Here is a 21944-nt window from a genome sequence, read left to right on the forward strand (position 1 = left end):
CCTGCCCATCTCAAACGTCTGGATTTCAAGTTCCTAATTATGTCAGGTGAAGAATACAATGCGTGCAGTTCTATGTTGTGTAACTTTCTCCATTCTCCTGTAACTTCATCCCGCTTAGCCCCAAATATTTTCCTAAGCACCTTATTCTCAAACACCCTTAACCTATGTTCCTCTCTCAGAGTGAGAGTCCAAGTTTCACAGCCATATAGAAGAACCGGTAATATAACTGTTTTATAAATTCTAACTTTCAGATTTTTGGACAGCAGACTGGATGATAAGAGCTTCTCAACCGAATAATAACACGCATTTCCCATATTTATTCTGCGTTTAATTTCCTCCCGAGTGTCATTTATATTTGTTACTGTTGCTCCAAGATATTTGAATTTTTCCACCTCTTCGAAGGATAAATCTCCAATATTTATATTTCCATTTCGTACAATATTCCCGTCACGAGACATAATCATATACTTTGTCTTTTCGGGATTTACTTCCAAACCGATCGCTTTACTTGCTTCAAGTAAAATTTCCGTGTTTTCCCTAACCGTTTGTGTATTTTCTCCTAACATATTCACGTCATCTGCATAGACAAGAAGCTGATGAATTAATTATAATTATCATCATTATTTCTCATACAGTATCTCTTTCGTTAGAATAGTAGAGCTATATTATATTATATTATATTATATTATATTATATTATATTATATTATATTATATTATATTATATTATATTATATTATATTATATTATATTACACTATATCATATTATATTATATTATATTATATAATTATATTATTATATTATATTATTTTATATTATATTATATTATATTATATTATATTATATTATATTATATTATATTATATTATATTATATTATATTATATTATATTATTACGTTACGTTACGTTACGTTATGTTATGTTATGTTATGTTATGTTATGTTATGTTATGTTATGTTATGTTATGTTATGTTATGTTATGTTATGTTATGTTATGTTATGTTATGTTATGTTATGTTATAGCCTAGTAGTGGCTTGTGTAGCAAATGTTGTGAACTAAGTTCATTAGAAGTTCAAATAAAAATGTTTCAGATTTATTTTCAGTGAAGAATAGGCCTACCAGTCATTTTAAAAGTTATTTACTTCCATAAAAATGAAACATACTCTCTCTGGATAGATTTTTATGCCAAATACTTTTTCTCGAACCTATCCATCTTCAGTTTTTGAGTTTAAAAGCGAAAACGCAAGTAACAATGTCAGGACGATCAGTGGATTTTTCATGTGGGAGTATGTATATCACTGACAGATACTCATATCATGGGTTAACTATAATAATATTTCACTTTTAATAGTGATAATGTCATCAAACCACCTAAAGTTTCGTATCCTTAATATGCAGCAGTACTCAGAAAATTACACACCACAGAATCAGACCTGTAAATTATTTTTAGTACGACTTGAAAGTTTTTAATAACCATTTATAGAGACGTTATAAAAAATTATATAATTGAAGATCGACATATTGTTGTCATTATGATGTCACAGAATTTGCTCTGATGCTCTAAATATGTCAGCAATCCTGCAGGTCATGGCCTTCGTGTAATATTGCTTATTGTAGTGTGTGTGTTTTGTTTTATTCTAAAAAGCCGTTAGTTCTCAAAACTGACGACAGATGGATTTTTGGAAAATAGGAAAATTATGTAGGAAAATTGACATTTTACTGAAAACTACTATTTTTCTGAAAATCTTTGGGTTCCAAGCTTCAAAATCAGGAGTCATTCATTAAACCCGTTCAGCTATTTTCCCGTAATTTCCATTACCATTGCAAAATTTTATATTATATTATATTATATTACGTTACGTTATGTTATATTAGATTATATTATATTATTTACTTACTTACTTACTTACTTACTTACTTACTTACTTACTTACTTACTGGCTTTTAAGGAACCCGGAGGTTCATTGCCGCCCTCACACAAGCCCGCCATCGGTCCCTATCCTGAGCAAGACCAATCCAGTCTCTATCATCATATCCCACCTCCCACAAATCTATTTTAATATTATCCTTCAATCTAAGTCTCGGCCTCCCTAAAAGTCTTTTTCCCTTCGGCCTCCCAACTAACACTCTATATGCATTTCTGGATTCGCCCATACGTGGTACGTGCCCTTCCCATCTCAAACGTCTGGATTTAATGTTCCTAATTATGTCTGGTGAAGAATACAATGCGTGCAGTTCTGCGTTGTGTAACTTTCTCCATTCTCCTGTAACTTCATCCCTCTTAGCCCCAAATATTTTCCTAAGCACCTTATTCTCAAACACCCTTAACCTATGTTCCTCTCTCAGAGTGAGAGTCTAAGTTTCACAACCATACAGAACAACCGGTAATATAACTGTTTTATAAATTCCAACTTTCAGATTTTTTGACAACATTATATTATTTATATTATATTATATTATATTATACTACATATCAAACTGATACTTAGGAAGTGTCGCAGTTCAAGTGTACCACAGCCTTCCTCACGAATCGTGAGTCCGTGACTGAAGACGAGATAACAGAGACGAAGCTGCGTGCCGTGAGGTCGGACCGCTCATTTCCTGCGCCTTGAGTTTGTTTGAGAGTTGTAAATTAGTAGGACGGGCGTGACCTAGAGGGCAGCACTGCTCTGGGGCTTAATTACACTGCACAAAGACAAACTGCGATCGGTCCTCGCCGCGATTTACTTCGTCTTGAAGTGTAATTGGTCCGCGGGAGGCAAATTGCGGCCATTGTTCGTCCAAGTCTGCTTCCCGGCCAGATAATTAGCCCAAACAAATGAACGACATTTACTCGCACTATGACATTATTCATCATAATCACTAGCCTATATGAACGATGTGGCGGAGACTAGAGTGTTGGTTTTACTATTTGGGAAGTCTCAATCTCGAGCCCCAAAACTAGGGAGGCCTATCCTGAGGTGATTAGTAGTGGAAATTGTGTAATTAATAGATTCAAAGAGGCCGTCACCAATCATCCCAAAATTTGTACAAGATAATTAACAGACAATGCACGTTCATTACCGTTTTTCAAAATAGTCTTAAAAAAATGTATGTATATAGGCTATGTGTGTATGTATGTACGTACGTGTTACTTTATATAATATGTAGGCCTATTGTTTTACTGTAATATATATCTATGCATGTACGTATGTACGTATCTACTCTATGTATGTACTCTAATATGTACTTTATATATGTATGCATATACATATGTACTGTATCTATGTATGTATATGTATATTTAGTCCTGTATATGTAGACTATGTACGTATTTTATTTATTTTAGTAGGTTATTTTACGACGTTTTATCAACATCTTAGGTTATTTAGCGTCTGAATGAGATGAAGGTGATAATGCCGGTGAAATGAATCCGGGATCCAGTACCGATAGTTACCCAGCATTTGCTCGTAATGGGTTGAGGGAAAACCTAGAAAAAACCTCAACCAGGTAACTTGCCTCGACCGGAAATCGAACCTGGGCCAGCTGATTTCGCGGCCAGACGCGCTAACCGTTACTCCACAGGTGTGGACTGTATGTATGTATGTATGTGGACAATGTATGTATATATGTATGTATTGTAATATGTACTTTATGTACGTATGCATATACGTATATACTTTATGTATGTATGCATATACGTATGTACTATATGTATGTATGTGTGCATGTCCGTATTTATGTAGGCCTATGTGTGTATGTTTGTATGTATGTATGTGTATGTATGTACTATATACTGTATTTTTTATATTTTATTGGGTTATTTTACGACGCTTTATCAACATTTAGGTTATTTAGCGTCTGAATGAAAGTAAGGTGATAATGCCGGTGAAATGAGTCCGGGGTCCAGCACAGAAAGTTACCCAGCATTTGCTCGTATTGTGTTGAGGGAAAACCCCGGAAAAAACCTCAACCAGGTAACTTGCCCCGACCGGGATTCGAGCCTGGTTACTCCACAGGTGTGGACTGTATGTATGTATGTATGTATGTATGTATGTATGTATATATGTATGTATGTACTGTAATATGTACTTTATGTACATATGTACGTAGGTCTATGTACTTTATGTATGTATGCATATACGTATATACTTTATGTATGTAATATTAATAATGGCTTTATTTAACCTGGCAGAGTTAACGCCGTAAGGCCTTCTCTTACACTTATGTATATGCATATACGTATGTACTGTATTTATGTACGTATGTATGTGTATGTAATTTACTATATACAGTATGTACGTACTTATGTATGGTAATATGTCTTTCTCTCTGTCTGTCGATACAGAATTCTCACGTTGCACAAGCGTATATTAACAATACTTTTTGCAACGTTGTTATACATTTATTTTGTTGTATTATTTCCTTTATTTTTGTGCAATAAAATTCGCTTGAACAAAGTCTCGTAAGTCTGTTTCCTCTCTCTTTCAAATGTTGGGATTATGGATGAAATCTGTGTCTATTTTCAATGCATTTCTGCTGCTAAAATCTTGGAAATCTACAAATGTTGCCATATTTTATAAATAACGAATGTAGGTTATAACAGTTTCCAGCTGGGATATAACAATGAGGGAGTTACATTGCTGTCCTGTACAATATTCTAAAACGGAGTTACGAAGTTTATAGAAGCAAGCCTACGATATTTCCGTTTTTTGTTTCTATAATATAATAATAATAATAATAATAATAATAATAATAATAATAATAATAATGGAATTTCGGAAGGGGGCACTGCGACCTTTCAAAATCTATTGCGCTAACCCTCAAGCTAGGGGCATTAACAAACCCACAATGGCTGACTGCACTAAGGTTCGCTGCGTACCCCCCTCTCGTCCTTAGGCCAGCCCCCTCAGCGCGTCGCCAGACGGCGTTCGGGGAATGTCATGGAATGATGATGAAATGGAGAAATGTTGACGAATAATGTAGATGTCTTAATACGGGGAAACGGGAGAACCCGAGAAAAACCTCAACTGTGACCTTGACCGCCACAAGTGACAATATGGACTTTTAAGTGAATAATCCCAGGCCTATCCGGGACTCGAATCCTGACCACCTGCGTCACAGGCTGAAGATCTGGCCACTCGGCCACCGCAGGGGATAACAACAGCAACAATAATAATAATAATAATAATAATAATAATAATAATAATAATAATAATACTTACTGGCTTTTAAGGAACCCGGAGGTTCATTGCCGCCCTTACATAAGCCCGACAATGGTTCCTATTCTGAGCAAGATTAATCCATCTCTATCATCATATCCCACCTCCCCCAAATCCATTTTAATATTATCTTCCCATCTACGTTTCGGTCTACCCAAAGGTCTTTTCCCCCCCGGCCTCCCAACTAACACTAGACTATATATGCATTTAATAATAATAATAATAATAATTATAATAATAATAATAATGCTCGCCGGCTAACGCGTCGGCATTTCACGTTGGTAACCCGGGTTCGAATCCCGAAGCGTCCATGTCGAATTTGTGGCGGACAAAGACTGTCGTTTGTAGCAGTTTTGATGTGGTATTCCCGTTTCCTCTACCGGCATTCCACCACTTCTCCATTGGTCATCATAATGATCACACTGATGTGTTGTAGACCAGCTGACATGATTCACCAAGGGCAACGGAAAGGGGCATAACTTTACAATTACGGCGTGTTCGTCCTAGAGGTGGACACTGGGGTAAAATGATGGAAAAATGTAGTACAGCCATTAGAAAATAATAGTAATAGTTATTATCTATTTTGTTATAATTACATCCTTTTATTATTACAGTAATAATTGCCAACTTCAGTAATTCATGCATAAAACCATTATAATAAAGAGAGGTAAGTATTAAAAGTTGCAAAAATCAGATTGTCGGATCTGTTAACCAATCAACACTGTAATTGCTCTAAGTGTCCCGTAATTGAGGGATGCTCCAACCTATAGAGACTCTGTAATCCAGGGGATTTCGCCACCTGCATGGTATTCATTCTTTTTATTCGTTTAATTTTATGAATTTCGGTGCGGTTTGCAGTATTCATTTAGGTTCTATATCAGGCCTATTGCATTTCAATTTACATGACCGCAGAATTAGAAAATAAAAAAGAGCCAGAGACAATAAAAGCTTTTAAACCCCTTTTATTCTACAAGTTTGTCCGCTAGGGACCGGAAATGGAAACTGCGACGTCATTTTACGCTCCAAAGTTCGAACGTGAATTAGTTCATGAAATCCCCACCAGAGGCGTCACCGATGCGCATTGATCATGTTCTGATTCCGTTAACTTTGCACATGGGTGGAGTGTAGGTAGGCAGCTATTTTGTTTTCACAAATAACATTAACTGAACAGTCTACTGAGAGGCAGTAAGTTGACTCTGTAATGGAGACATGAGAAAACGTTATTCAAGTTCATAATATCCCAGAATTTCGAAAAATTAGAGAAAAATTATTCAAGTGCTTAAGTAGTACGCAGAAGAGAACTATGCCACAGCAGTTTTATATGAGTCAAATATCACAGAATTTCGTAAGAATCAGTGGCGACTCCTGCATATTTCTTAAGAGGAGGAAAGAAGTTAACAGCACGAAATGACACCTTCTTGAATGAAAAATGCTTCAAATTAGCCTACATGCATACATGTAAGATCAGGTAGTGTTGGGGTTGGCCTTCCCTTCTGTATAGCAATAATCTGTTCTTGTAAATTGAATTTCCTAAATTGCCCAAAATATATTATGTTTTCATTTCCATTCATTGCTGAATAATTGTGCAAATTAACAATTACAATGAAATTCACAACCTCGTAGCATTTTTCGAGCACACTACAGCATCACACGTGTTGGAAGAGACTAGCTACTATAGTATAGAATTCTTTAGTTGGCAGAGAAATTTAGACAGAGAAAGATACATTTATTACCTCTCACTCACTCAGTGGCTGCGGGGGGGATGGTGGCAAGAGACAGACACCTTCTATGAAACTGTTTGTATGTGCAGTGGCGGATTCTTCTACTTCTACTTCCATGTTGTTGTCACCGTCATCGTCGTCATTATCAGAGTCCAAACTTATTACGAAACGATCCACCGCCTTGTCTATCATTCCATCCCTTTCCCAATAAAAATCCTCTTCCTTTTTAACATGTTCACACACATTTTTCCAATTCTCTGGCGTAACCTTGGACAACGCTTCTTCAAATAATTTTATAACATCACTGGATTTGAAAGATACATTATGTTTAGCAACATCATTTTTCACTTGAGCCCAGATGAACTCAATGGCACTAAAATTGCAGTGGTATGGTGGCAGTCGTACTACGGTATGCCGGTGTGGTTCACTTTGAGCCAATGTATCCAGTTAGTACCTTACCATTTTTTCCTTTTTCAATTTTATTATGTCGTACAGTACGATTTTTGTCGCCTTTGAGTCGTACTCTATGTTGTTCTGACGTAACCAAGACTGCATGTCTGATTTAGAAGATGCAGAAGTGGGAGCTTTATTTAACTGTACAGAATGGTAAGAGGCGTTGTCCATTACTATGATGCTGTTTTGTGGAATGTTCGGAAGGAGTTTGTTTTCGAACCAATGTTTGAAATTAACGGCGTACATTTCCTCATGGGGATCGTTGGTAGATTTTGACTTAAAACTGTGATAGGCTCCTGGTATAAATCCAGAGGAATATCCAGCATGCACAATAATAAATCGTCCTCCTTTTCCTAAGAGCACGTTCAGAGGAATGTCACCATCGTCACAAATCCAAATTTTGCTCTTCGTGTGATTAATGTTTATCCATGTTTCGTCTAGGTAAACGATAGGGCGGCGGGTTATTCTTAAGTCGCGCATCCTCCTTAAGAAATGGAATCGCTTAGAAATTATGTCGGGTTTCTCTAGCAGAAGCTTCCGTCCGAAGTTATTCTTAGCGTAACGGAAATTAAGTTTTTTTAATAATTCCCGCACCGACCATTTACTGCCAGAAAATAAGCCAGACTTATCGAGAGCATCACGAATATCTTCCACACTCGGAATGAAATCAGCCTTATACAGAGAGTAAATCTGCCTCTTGATGGCGGCAGCAGTGAATGTGTCTATATTGGTTTTCGTGGGAGTTCTTTGCGACCGCTTTTTGCCCGGAGTTGACACTTTTCTTCCTGATTCATCTGCTTCTCTCTTTTCATTTAGGATACGGTAAACAGTGCGTTCAGATACTCCACACGCAGCAGCAGTTCGCTTTGCTACTTCGACTACGCTTATTGTGGATTTCCGACTTTCAAGGCATCGTACTCCTCTACGAAAAACTTATGTACATTGCACACTATTTCCCTGGCGTCAGACTGCAGTGGCTTTCCTCTTGTTCCTACACCAAGAATCACAAACACTAGGACAAGTGGGCCTAATATAAAGTACAATACTTGTAACATTTTAATTATAAAATGATTATAGGCACCTTCTCAAACTACACTGAAAAAATGTTGTTAACACACAGTTGTAATAACATCCACCACTGACAACGTCTCCAGATGGAATGGTTTGGGGAGGGAGAGGGAGGAAAGAACGAGGAAATGCTGTTATACAAGTGTCTGTGTCCCAGGATTAGTTCAACTCACCCTCCCTGACCCTTCCCAAGACATCAGGTAGCTCTGCCAACATAGACCTTCCCAAGTATAACTCATAACCGGAACCGTTTTACGCCAATGGGAATGGGAAATGATCTGAGGAAAGCGAGAACACCGCACCCACCCACGTGGTCTGTGTTGCCACATGTACATTTTACAAGTTCAGTATCACATGCCTTTGAAGAATGTCAGTTCTTATAAAGTCATACTACCATTATTGTTCAAAGCTCCCGGTGGCCGATTAATTTTTTATGTTAAAAATGATGTAGTTTGGAGTACCTACTTTCAGTTTCAAATATATTTGTACAAAACTGACAACTTGGCTGTTGCCCTGTCTAGTAAACAATGAATAGAAGTGAATTTCAAGGGCCAACTACGTAGAACTACTTCCTCTTTGTTTTACATAAACACGACTTTAACTTTCAAATATCCACGAAAGTTTCAAACCATGAATAGTAACCTATATAAAGTGCAATGAATAATATTTTTGATTTATAATTTTAAAAAAGTTTATATGGTGTCTTTCATAGCTTTGCGTTAAAACTGTTTTTGTTGTGTCTCCTCCTAGATGTGTTATAGTCTGGTTGAATGCAACATCGTTAGATGGCAGCGGTAGCGAGCTTGCTGCACCACCAGTCGGTTTCTATTTCCCGCCCATGCGCTGATTCAGAGGAGGATTTCCTCCCTCTCCGTTCATTTACTCGCTTTAAAACTCTGCTTCTTTCTCTGGCCGCTAGTGCACTGTTGTCTATGTGTGTTAACTGCAGTAGAGGAGGAATGGAGTGCCTTTCCTCCACACAAACAATCTCGCATCTTTCTCACAGTTTTCTACAGCACATGAGCGCGCGTCGTTTGAAACTCGATCAACCGAGTTTTTCTTATAGCTGTGAACTTAAAAATGATCGAATCTTCCTCGAATTTCAAGGCACATATTTTATTTGGTATTTACTTTCAAAAGAAGAAAAATGTGAGGAGGACGTTCCTCCCTTCCCTCCCCCGAAGAACCGTCACTGGTAAGAATTCATTTTCATTCAGTGTTCCGCCCAGGGGCAGGTCTTTCACTGCAAATCTAGCTTTCTCCAATCTTTCCTATTTTCTGCCTTCCTCTTTGTCTCCCCATATAATAATGATAATAATAATAATAATAATAATAATAATAATAATAATAATAATACGTTATTGCCAGAACAAAGATACATATTGATTTTTTTATATAAGAACTCACCCCCAGAAAGAGTAAGTTACATACTCGTGCTTAGGGGGCATTCCACATAAGTTAATGTTAAGACATTTTATTGAATAACAGAGTAAAAAGTAATAAAAGAAAAAAGAAGAAAAAACATATCACAATAATTGAACTCTAAATTTTCTCTGTTAACAGCAATTTTAATAGATTTTTTAATAAGGAGCATTAGCAAATTGTATGTTTGGGAATTTATCTATTATCATGTTATAAAGCCTTGGACCGAAGTTGCTATTGTGATTATATGCTACATTTAGGAACTGTGAAGCCCATGTCGTCTGATCTTTTGGTTTTATGTTTATGTGAATATAAATTAAATATGTTTCGGTTTTTATGTACGAAATTTAGCAATACGAGTACATTGTTATATAATCCATATATTTTAATGTCGTCTATCATCTGATACCTTCTTCTGTCCCGAACTCTTCTCCAGTTCACAATTCCTTCCAGTGCATCCTTCAGTAGGCCGTGTTTTCTAAACAACTGACCCAACAAATAATTCCTTTTCCTCTTCCTGAGCAGTTTCAGCATAATTCCTTCTTCACCGACTCTTTCCAAGACAGCTTCATTCCTTATTCTGTCTGTCCACTTCACATGTTCCATTCTTCTCCATATCCACATTTCAAATGTTTCTCTTCACTTCGTCGTAATGTTCATGTTTCTGCCCCATACAATGCCACACTCCATACAAAGCACTTCATTAGTTTCTTCCTTAGTTCTTTTTCCAGAGATCCGCAGAAGGTGCTCCTTTTCTATTAAATGCTTCTTCGGCCATTGCTATCCTCCTTTCGACGTCTTGGCAGCAGCTCATGTTGCTGCTTATAGTACATTCCAAGTATTTGAAGCTGTCCACTTGCTCTGTTACCTCATTTAGAATTCTCAAGTTTATCTTCTGTATTTTTCTTCCTATGACAATGCTCTTCGTCTTATTTGCATTTATCTTCATGCCATACTGCTCACAGCTGTTATTTAGCTCCAGTAGCATATCTCTTAAATCATCTCCTCTTCTGCTAATAACGCCATATCATCAGAAAATCTTATGTACTTTATCCTTCTTCCTCCTACTATCACTCCTCCCATGTTCTGAATACAGTTCTTTACTAAATTCTCCAAGTAGATGTTGAACAGTGCAGGTGATAAAGGGCATCCTTGATGTACTCCTCTCCCAATTTCACTTCCTTCTGGCATTTCTTTTCCTATTCTGTCTTTGACTCGTTTCACATAAAGATTACTGAACAGCCTTCTCTCTTTCCATTCCACACCTGTTTTCTTTAGAATCCCCATCAGTTTATTTCAATCTACTCTGTCAAAAGCCTTTTCTAGATCCACACACTACATACACTTCTTTGTTCTTCTCTAGGACTCTTTCGCCGATTGTTCGTAGAAATCTAATTGCATCTCTCGTACCTTTTCCCTTCCCGAAGTTAAACTGCTCTTCTTCCAACTGTTCTTCCATCGTAAGATTTAATTTCAGAAATTTATGTTGAGGTATGTTAGGTATTACCTTATTTAACATAATTTTCTTAAACTTAAGATTATTTAAGAAATAACGTAGCAACTGTGACAATAAAAAAGACACTGGACAAATTCATGTACTCGGGGCAGGGAGGAATGAAGAATAGTATGTATTCTCGCCGAAAGTGATAGTTGGGCCACTTGAGTAAAAAATAAAAATTAATAATAATAACAACAATAATTACAATAACGATAACCACTCACCTCTTTGATATTGAATACAGGGACAAACTTCACTCGGTCACACATTTATTAATATTCTTTTCTTAATTAATACTCCAGTTGTCAAGGTTGTAAGTTGAGAGAGTTATCAGTTTGTTGGAAACGTGTATTTTCTTGATAATCTCGTAATTTATATATATTGCAGTTTCGCAGTAATTAATTTTTATACTACTTAAAAGAGTTTATAAACGATATTGCCTTACTTCATTTTACTTCGCTCCATATGACAGACTTTATTTTCTTGTAGGTCCATATCAACGTGGGTGCGGGAGAAACAGAGATCTCCTCTCCCAAAGGACTGCGCCTGGATGACCTCAGCTGGCACGAGGTGTCCATCTCCAGGCGCGATGCCGCCTTTACTCTGCAGGTGGACGTCATACACGTCGTCAAGTAAGTGTCACTAACGATCTTCGCTAGTTCCCTAAACATTGACTTATACCATAAAGTATAACAGTCGTACGTCGAGTCACTGTGTAACCTGCAACGTGCATAGCACCTATGGAGGGAGGCGGACACCTGAAGGGGAAGTGAAGCAACTGTCCGACTTATTAACGCATTTTCGTTTTCCTTACATCAAGCATTTAAATATAATTTTATACAGTATAAGGTTACAAACTAATGTTCATAACGTGTAACGAAGAAAGAAATGAATAAGAAAACATAGGACACATTATCACAACGTAAAAGTAACTGTCTTCAGAATGTCTCTGCGACAGAGTTTCAAAATCAGGAATTATGTCACTTACTGCCAGTCGTAGTTGATCACGAAGGTATTTGTCTGTCAGTAGTGATCTAAATTTGGTTTTCATTATTTTCATTGTTGAAAATTATTTTTCACAAACGTAAGTTGTAGCGAACATACTTCAATAGAGCAAGCGAAAGAACGAAGCTTCGGATATTTATTTTTTAGCAAAGATTTCAAAAGTTCATCATTTGTGAAGTCCTTACATCTAGCTTTCATTTAACATCACATTGTAAATCTATGAGTTTAAAATTGAAGATCTAACCGCATTATTCGTAATCTCCTGAAAAAGAATCGACGTACAGAGGTAATAATAATATTGGAGTGTAGGCTTTCACGGCCGGCGTCAATAGTAGAAAAGTTTTCCGGGCTATGAGGCCGTGGTCTGTTGGTTGTGAGACCAAACGTTTCGTTCACTGCTGCGGTGAACATCTTCACGATGCAGCCAGCGCAGACTGTAATCGGCACACGCAGTAGAACCAGCCGCACCAGCAATAGACACCACTGAAGATGTTCACCGCAGCAGTGAACGAAACGTTTGGTCTCACAACCAATAGACCACGGCCTCATAGCCCGGAAAACTTTTCTACTACTGTAATAATAATAATAATAATAATAACACAACCTTTTAATGTTTCATGAGTGACCTGTAGTATAATGCCGTTTTATGTTATGCAACGATTTTCCTCGTAATACTTGTGAACAAATCATACATTTAATACTCTCATCATATTGGCAGTAAAAAAAGCTTCCTTCCAGCCTACTTGAAACTTTCGTTTTGGTAGAGGTAGCTACATGGTTTCGAGAGAGACATTTGCAACGATACGCCACTCGCAGGTCAGAGACAAATGGAAATGGAACGGAGTTTGATTCCAGTGATTGAGAGGGTGGGGATTGGAGGAGATAGGAAGCAAGAGAAATGCATAGCTATCATTGCGAGCCACAATGTGCTCGCTAGTCACATTTCCGCCATGGCTGAAGTATAACATCATAAACTTACTTCATAACATATTATTATGACAATTTGTGCCGTCATAATAGAAGTCATGATGTTTTAGTTGACATGGTAATATTTTACGGCACTGGTACAATAATGTAGCATTTCACTAACGATAAAGAGTGTTTATAATAGTCAAAAGTCCGGCGACAGACAAACTTCGTTACTAGTGTAGATAATGAAAAATGGAAAAGAGGGAAAGTTGTCAGAAATGTACAGAATGGAAGGGAACCTACTACATTAATCCACAAAGATAATATATCAAGTCAATGCGAACAACTTTTGTTAAATAATTTTCATCGCACTTTAAAAACAGTTCACTGAAAATGTCCCACTTTCACACAAATACCATCGGTAATACTATCATCACTACTACTACTACTACTACTACTACTACTACTACTACTACTACCACCACCACCAGTGCTGTCATGGAGGCCATATGGAGTCATACATAGTATGGGAACCTACATTTTGTTTTTATTAATCGTATGGGGAAAAGAAAATTTTGTCTGTATGGGGCCATACGGCATATGGGTGTCTAAGATTTGTACGTGGAGATCTGTACAGATCTTAGATCATCTCTTGCTGTCCCTAATGTATTTTGTTTGATGTTCATAAACAAAAATTGACCACCTCTGCAGCACTGGAATCCAGAACTATATAAAATAATAGTTGAAAAACAAGAAGTGCTGCAAATACACACTCCAAGATTCATCGAGACAAATATGCATCTACGGTGGGGCTACATGGTGTATTCTTTAAGTCAAGCTTGTTGTACAGAACAATTAAAATGTAAAGCAAAACAATTTCTTTACTTCTTCTTTAATGTTAAAAAATCATTAAATGACAGTCGGAGAGATGGAGAGAGGAGAGTAAAATATATTTCAAGGGAGAAAACAAGGGGTGGGGCGTATGGTTAAGAGAAAAATTACCATAACAGCACTGACTACTACTACTACTACTACTACTACTGCTACTACTACTACTACTACTACTACTACTACTACTGCTGCTACTACTACTACTACTACTACTACTACTACTGCTGCTTGCAAGATAATCTATGGCGAATCCTCGGCCTCATCTCGCCAAATATCATCTCGTATCAACAATCTCATCGACGCTAAATAACCTAGTAGTTGATTCAGCGTCGTTAAATAACCAACTAAAAAAATATAAAAAAACTACTGCTGCTACTACTACTGCTACTACTACTACTACTACTACTACTACTGCTGCTACTACTACTGCTGCTACTACTACTGCTGCTACTACTACTACTGCTACTACTACTGCTACTACTACTACTACTACTACTACTACTGCTGCTGCTTCTACTACTACTACTACTGCTGCTACTACTACTACTGCTACTACTACTGCTACTACTACTACTGCTACTACTACTACTGCTACTACTACTTTCCGGCGTGTACTTGAAAATAGAATAGTAATTGTTTCAGTGTCTACGGTGCTTTTTTACAATTTCCGTGAGTACCCCTTGATGAGTTTACTCTAATCCTCCTGAGGTGGCTTTTGAACTTACGACTCCTCGTAAACTGTACTATCATGAAGTCTGGTTCAAAGAACTTGCACTTTAAATAACCCCACACTGTTGGAAAAATCAGTTCCTTTGTGACGTGTTGTTTGTCGGCGTACTGTTCCGTGTTGTCATTTCCTTTCGCGCTCCTGGTTTTACGTAGAAGTCGCGGACTGAATGTAGGTCTTGTTTAAAGAAGCAGTAGACTTGGCGAGTTGTTCAGGTCTTTAATTTCCTGTGCTCTCTGAACGACCTTGTATCCATTTGAGGCAAATACGGTGAGAATAATACATTATGTTTTTCCTAACATTAACGGCTATTTGTTTCATACAGGGTGACATGAAGTATGATCCACGACTTAGAAATGAGTTCTATAGATCATTTTGAACATAGGTCCGATGACCAATATTTAAAGAGATACAGCTCTTAGAATCCTAAGGAAATAAATATAAGCAGTTACTTACTTACAAATGGCTATCAAAGAACAAGGAAGTTTATTGCCGCTCTCACATAAGCCCGCCATCGGTCCCCATCCTAGCAAGATTAACCCAGTTCCTACCATCATATCCCATCTCCCTCAAATCCATTTTAATATTTTTTTTTATTTTACTTGGTTATTTAACGACGCTGTATCAACTACGAGGTTATTTAGCGTCGATGGGATTGGTGATAGCGAGATGATATTTGGTGAGATGAGGCCGAGGATTCGCCGTAGATTACCTGACATTAGCCTTATAATTGGAGAAAACCTCGGGAAAACCCAACCAGGTAATCAGCCCAAGCGGGAATCGAACCCGCGCCCGAACGCAACTCCGGATCGGCAGGCAAGCGCCTTAGCCGACCGAGCTACGTCGGTGGCTCATCTTAATATTATCCTCACATATACGTCTCGACCTCACTAAAGGTCTTTTTCCCTCAGGTCTTCCAACTAAGTCTTGTTTAGTCAACTGTCCGAAGACAGGTTTGAACCTCTTAAGTAACACCAATAAGGCATCACTCATGAGGCAACTAAGCCAGGAGATAATGGGGTAGGAAGGCCAGTTCCTTTTCCCCTCCAATGCATACATCGCCGATTAGCTACATATTCCATTAATCAGACTTCAGATGCATACAAACAATTTGTTCTTCCTCTGACACATACCGTCAAGAGAGATGTACTGCCTGATAATAAATATACATATCAGCCAGAACCTCAGTCAGAAGTATCCAACTAATTATGCATTTATAGATTCGCCCATACGTGCTACATGCCCTGCTCATCTCAAACGTCTGGATTTAATGTTCCTAATTATGTAAGGTGAAGAATACAATGCGTGCAGTTCTGCGTTGTGTAACTTTCTCCATTCTCCTGTAACTTCATTCCTCTTAACCCCAAATCTGTATTAATATTATTAATCCAAATAACTAAACGAGAAAAGGCAACTAATAATGCAAATAAGAAATACAATTGTAAACGATTAGACGAAGACTGAAATCAAGACATCTTGTAAATTATTCATAATAACTTCCATTAGACAAAAAATTCGTTTCTAACTTAATATTGAATTTCGATAGCGTTCGGCAATCCCTAATGTCACTAGGTAGAGAATTCCAAAGACGAGGTAATGGTATTGTATAGGATGAGATTAATGACGTTCTGTAGTGAGGGATAGAAAGAAGTGCTCGATTCTGATTACGTAGGCTACTGTTGTGAGAAACCGAAAACGCGCAGTCAGGTAGCATAGGTACGTAAAAGTTTAAATAGCAGTGAATGCATTATTCTTCGTTCATTCAAGCTAACCTATGATAGAAGTTCGAGGGATAGTGCTACATGATCAAATTTGAGCGTATTGCAGATGAATCTTATACACATAGGCTACTATGAACACGCTGATTAATTAATTCATTTAATTTTGTAAAAAAAACTGTAGCCTACGTGATGTGGCATTTTAAGGACCGTCTTCTATTTTGGCACATAAAAATAAGTAAGGAACAGCTAAAATTTTCAGAAAAGATTTTTCATCGTAGGCCTTTGATAACTGGACCTATGCTCATGTGACGTTTTTGCTCAAAATGACGATTACATCTGATTTCTAAAGTGCGAGTCATGCTTTATGAATTACTCTGCATTTAATTCGTCTATCACTGAATTTACTGTGTATTGTAAATCGTCGTAGATTTGAGCGCGACAAATCTTCTGTATATCATTTAACTTTTTTTTTTTTGCAAAAATAAGTTTGCAGAAATGTGTAATTAAGTTTATTGTTACTTACTCGTAGCCTATTCGCTCATGTTTAAAGATGCGCAAGAATTAGCGACTTGGCACATCTTTCATTTATTGTGTTTCTCATTAAATTCTGCCCATGATGACAGCCGTGACGTGACAGCCCATAGAGGGCCTAAATCGACAAACCGACTCCTGCCCTCACGTTCACATATCTCAGCAGATCGTTAAGTCAGTAATTGGTGACGTGTGGTCAGGACGATATCTCACAACCCCGTTGTAACTGTTTATATATATATATATATATATATATATATATATATATAGCCTATTGTGCTCCTGCTAGGGGGAAAGTTCTAGCTTTTCTAGCGCGGTGATCTAATCCGTGTTAGAAGTTGCACTTGATTGTATTTTGAACTTTATTTTCTGATGAATTTTTAGTTCATGGTACTGTCTTTGTATAGTTTTACTTCTCACACACACTGCTCAGATGACTCCCGAGGCGTTTCCATTCACTTCTTCCTCTTGCTACCATTTTGGCCTGCCCGCTCCTTGAAGTCCACCCATCTGCGCCGACGTCTGTCCTGAAGCCGTTTGTCTGCGCGGAGGTCCCACATAGTAGTCTTGTAAATTCATCTGTCGTCCCTAAGTCTTGCGTCGTGGCCTCTCCATATCCAGTTTGTTCTGATAACTAGCTGTGTGATGTCCATTTCCTTTAAATTAATGTACGACAAATTAAATTTTGCGTTGCTTGTTAACGCGAAGATTTCAGCACTGCCCGCTGCCTGTCGCATTCCAAATAATCATAATTAGTGAGTTGTTTCACAACCTCTCAACTTCAATTTCATTTTTTGTTCAGCATTAATATCGTCGAGTTTTATTAATATTTACAGTCCACTTTTAAATCGTATTGAATTAAAATTTTTAACACTTGTTTGTCAGTAGGAAGTTTCGACAAAGCAAATATAACACTACATTCGCTCTACAATAATCCGCCACATCGTTATACCACAATTCGATCATGCTTTAATACAAATATTATATTTCAAAACGTAACTACAGTTGTGTGCAATTATAATTGGCTCGATTTACTCATATAGAGTTGAAGATTAATCTAGCATGCTAACAACGCACAATGCAAATGCACACTGTTTCGATTTGTTTTCTGCAGTCTTCAGTACCATGGTGAATTATTCAGGTGTTGAAAACTGGAGTTAGTTAATTAATAGCCATATTGATAAATTCCATCAAGGATACAAAAGCAAACCAGTCTGTTGATATAATAATAATAATAATAATAATAATAATTATTATTATTATTATTATTATTATTATTATTATTATTATTATTATTATTATTATTATTTACTTTTAGAGAATTCGGAGGTTTATTTTTGCCCTCACATAAGCTTGACATCGGTCCCTATCCTGAGCAAGATTAAGGTGGCGCTAACAAGCACAATATTTTTTTTCGTCTCCGTTGACAAAAAATCTGAGTAGATGGTTCCAATTTAAATGAAATTTTGCATGCTTATTATACACATTTGTTAGCAACCGCTGCATAAATTTGAATCTGTTATGCCTAATGCAAGTAATTCTGCAACATGTTCCATACATTAATATAAAAAACAGATGAAGGTAATATCACCAGAATTTCTATTTATATCGTATGTAAATTATTTGTAATCTGAACCTATAATATTTACAACTTGTGCTTTGGTTAATTTTATATTGATTTTTTTTACATTTTATATTATTAATTTCCAACTGTTAAATTTTTTCACATGAAGTTTTTAGCAGATAGAGGTCAGTTCTTGAGTTCAGTATCTAAAACATACATATAACAATAATCACAAAAAATGTCATGCAATTGCATGCAGTAGTAGTTCATGAGAAAATGCACCTTTTATAAAGAAAAATGAAATTAGCGGAAAACTGAGTATAAAGAATGTGGTAGTCACTTATGAATGTCAAATGCAATGGTCTATAACCACAGTCTAGTATACACAGTCACGAAGCTTTAGCTGTTGAGGGTACTAGGAACAATAGACTGCGCCGGTACTATTTCGCATTGTCTGTAATGAGGCGATAGTAGCGATCCTACTGGTTTGCCACTATCTATGGATGCATATTTACTACGCATTGAGCTTCGTGACTGTATATACTAGACTGTGCTATAACTATAATTATAATGACGATATCACAATAAAATAACTTGTACATGATTTACCAATGTATTTTTTTTTATTTTATTGGGTTATTTTACGACGTTGTATCAACATCTAGGTTATTTAGCGTCTGAATGATATGATGGTGATAATGCCGGTGAAATGAGTCCGGGGTCCAGCACCGAAAGTTACCCAGCATTTGCTCGTATTGGGTTGAGGGAAAACCCCGGAAAAAACCTCAACCAGGTAACTTGCCCCGACCGGGATTCGAACCCGGGCCACCTGGTTTCGCAGCCAGACGCGCTGACCGTTACTCCACAGGTGTGGACTTTACCAATGTATGGGTGACCTGAATCATAAATAAAAAAACCGAAATTTCACGCCTACATGCATGTTAACGTCACCTTAGTCCAGTCCCTATCATCATATCCCACCTCTCTCAAATTCATTTTAATATCACCCTCCCATCTACGTCTCAGCATCCCCAAAGGTTTATTTTTCCTCCGGCCTCCCAACTAACACTCTACATGCATTTCTGCATTCATCCATACGTGCTACATGCCCTACCCATCTCAAACGTCTGAATTTAATGTTGATAATTATGTTAGGTGAAGAATACAATTTGTGCAGTTCTGCGCTATGTAACTTTCTCCATTCTCCTGTAACTCCAGCCCTCTTAGCCCCAAATATTTTCCTAAGTAACTTATCCTCGAACACCCTTAATCTTTGTTTCTCACTCAAAATGAGAGTCCAAGTTTCACAACCATAAAGAACATCCGATAATTTAACTGTTTTTATAAATTCCAACTTTCAGTATTATTGAAACCAGACTAGATGACAAAAGATTCTCAAGTGAGTAATAGCAGGCATTTCCCATATTTATTCTGCGTTTAATTTCCCCTCGAGTGTCAATTATATTATGTTATTATTGCTTCAAGTTATTTGAATTTCTCCATCTTTTCAAGGGAAAAATAATAATTATTTATTTAGCCATTTATTTATTTGGTTGCTTACTTTTGCTTGCTTGCCTTTCTTTTAGATCAACAAATAATAAATGCAACAGGCAATAATATTTTGAAAGGCAAATTGAAAGATTCCGTACGATTTAGAAGATGTGTAAAATTGTCTAACAAATTGTGATTGTTTTTTTATCATATAGGCTCTTTTTTGTAATTTATTTATGCTATTTTATTGCGTATATTAATTTGTTTATTTTGTCTTCTTCTTTCTGCTTATCTACAGATCAGTTTACTCCCGACCACGAGCGTTTGCTCATACCGGGGTAAATTCCTTAATTTGTATTTCTGTTTTATGCATATAATAGTTTCTTACTTTATCTTTTTAATAGAAATAAATAAATAAATTTTTCTTAAAAAAAGATAGCATCCTTCTTCACGATAAAATCTCTTCTCACAGCGAAGAAGTCATACAAGAAATGTTTATTGAACTCAGCTACAAGAGCCGCCACATACTCCATGTAATACCTAAGATTTATCCCCGTGCGACCATCACCTGCTTGGACCACTGAAGAAGAGCTTAGGAGGAAAGCATTCGCAACAAATACTCCGGTGGTGAAAGAAATGCAGAAACGCCTGCACAACTAATCAGAGTTATTCCTTCAAGAACAAAATAATAAAGATACTTTTTGATAAGATGAAGACTACTTTGATATTACCACGCGAACGTTTTTCAACCAATGAACGAACTCATTGACCAATGAGAATCGAATTACACTGATAGTTAAAAGAATGCTGCTCAAAACGAATAAGTGATAGTTTTCTTCCTCCTACGTTCATTTGTTCTATTTTTATCGTATCTTCTTCGATGCATCGGCAATCAATGAATTACGTCAGACACGCAACATGCAAGAATAACACTAATTCCAATAATTACATAATTCATTATATTGATGTTGTTTAGTCAACTTTCCGAAGTCGAGTTTAAACCCTAAATGTGACACCAATAAGACATCACTCATGAAGCAACTAAGCCAGGAGATATTGGGTTAGGTCAGCCAGTTCCTTCCCCCTAGGTTCTCTTTTTTATTTACAAGGCCTACTGATTTAATAAACGTGAGTCATTGATATAAGAACTAAATCAAGTGAAATAAAAAAATGTCTAATGGAAAAAGAAAGCGAAATTTACTAAAAGCTTGAAAGTGATATAACTGTGCAGAGTGAAGTGGGCAATAGAATATATTAAAATAAATAAAAAAAACTATTATGCGTTTTGTAATTAAGTGTATGATTAATTAGAAAATCTGCATAGTTTGGCAACAGCGCGTCGCCGGTTCACCTACGGTAGCACACACGCACCCGGTATGAACAACAGACTTCCATCCCTCAGTCACCCCAGTAGGGTTCTCAGACCTTCTAATGACAGAAAATAACGATACGTGTCAATATTTTCATTTAATTCGCTAAAAAAGTCCATTTATTAAAAACTGTAAAGGGATAAATCATCCCTTGTCATTTGCTCCAAGGATAAGAGTAAAATCAGAATCGTACGGATAGTACTTATTGAGTAAAGCAGTGTAACATTCAGAGATTTTTTTCTGCGAATTTATTCATTTGGGACTAATACGGTATTAGAAATTTTATTATACTCTATCCAAGGAATAAGCTGTTAAAATCTGCAAGTTACATTATTTCCACTATGTATATTTATAGGAACAATTTTTCTT

General features: G+C 36.8%; 1 protein-coding gene across 1 annotated transcript in view; it reads left to right on the forward strand.

Annotated features, from left to right (window-relative positions):
* The window catches only part of kon (chondroitin sulfate proteoglycan 4-like protein), a 142051-nt gene that overhangs the window by 36198 nt on the left and 83909 nt on the right, over positions 1-21944 (forward strand). The window contains exon 2 of the mRNA XM_069816209.1: positions 11856-11998. Coding sequence (XP_069672310.1) covers positions 11856-11998 — 143 coding nt within the window. The remainder of the gene's footprint in view (positions 1-11855; positions 11999-21944) is intronic.

The sequence above is a fragment of the Periplaneta americana genome, chromosome 17 (assembly GCF_040183065.1).
Source record: "Periplaneta americana isolate PAMFEO1 chromosome 17, P.americana_PAMFEO1_priV1, whole genome shotgun sequence".
NCBI classification, from domain to species: Eukaryota; Metazoa; Arthropoda; class Insecta; order Blattodea; family Blattidae; genus Periplaneta; species Periplaneta americana.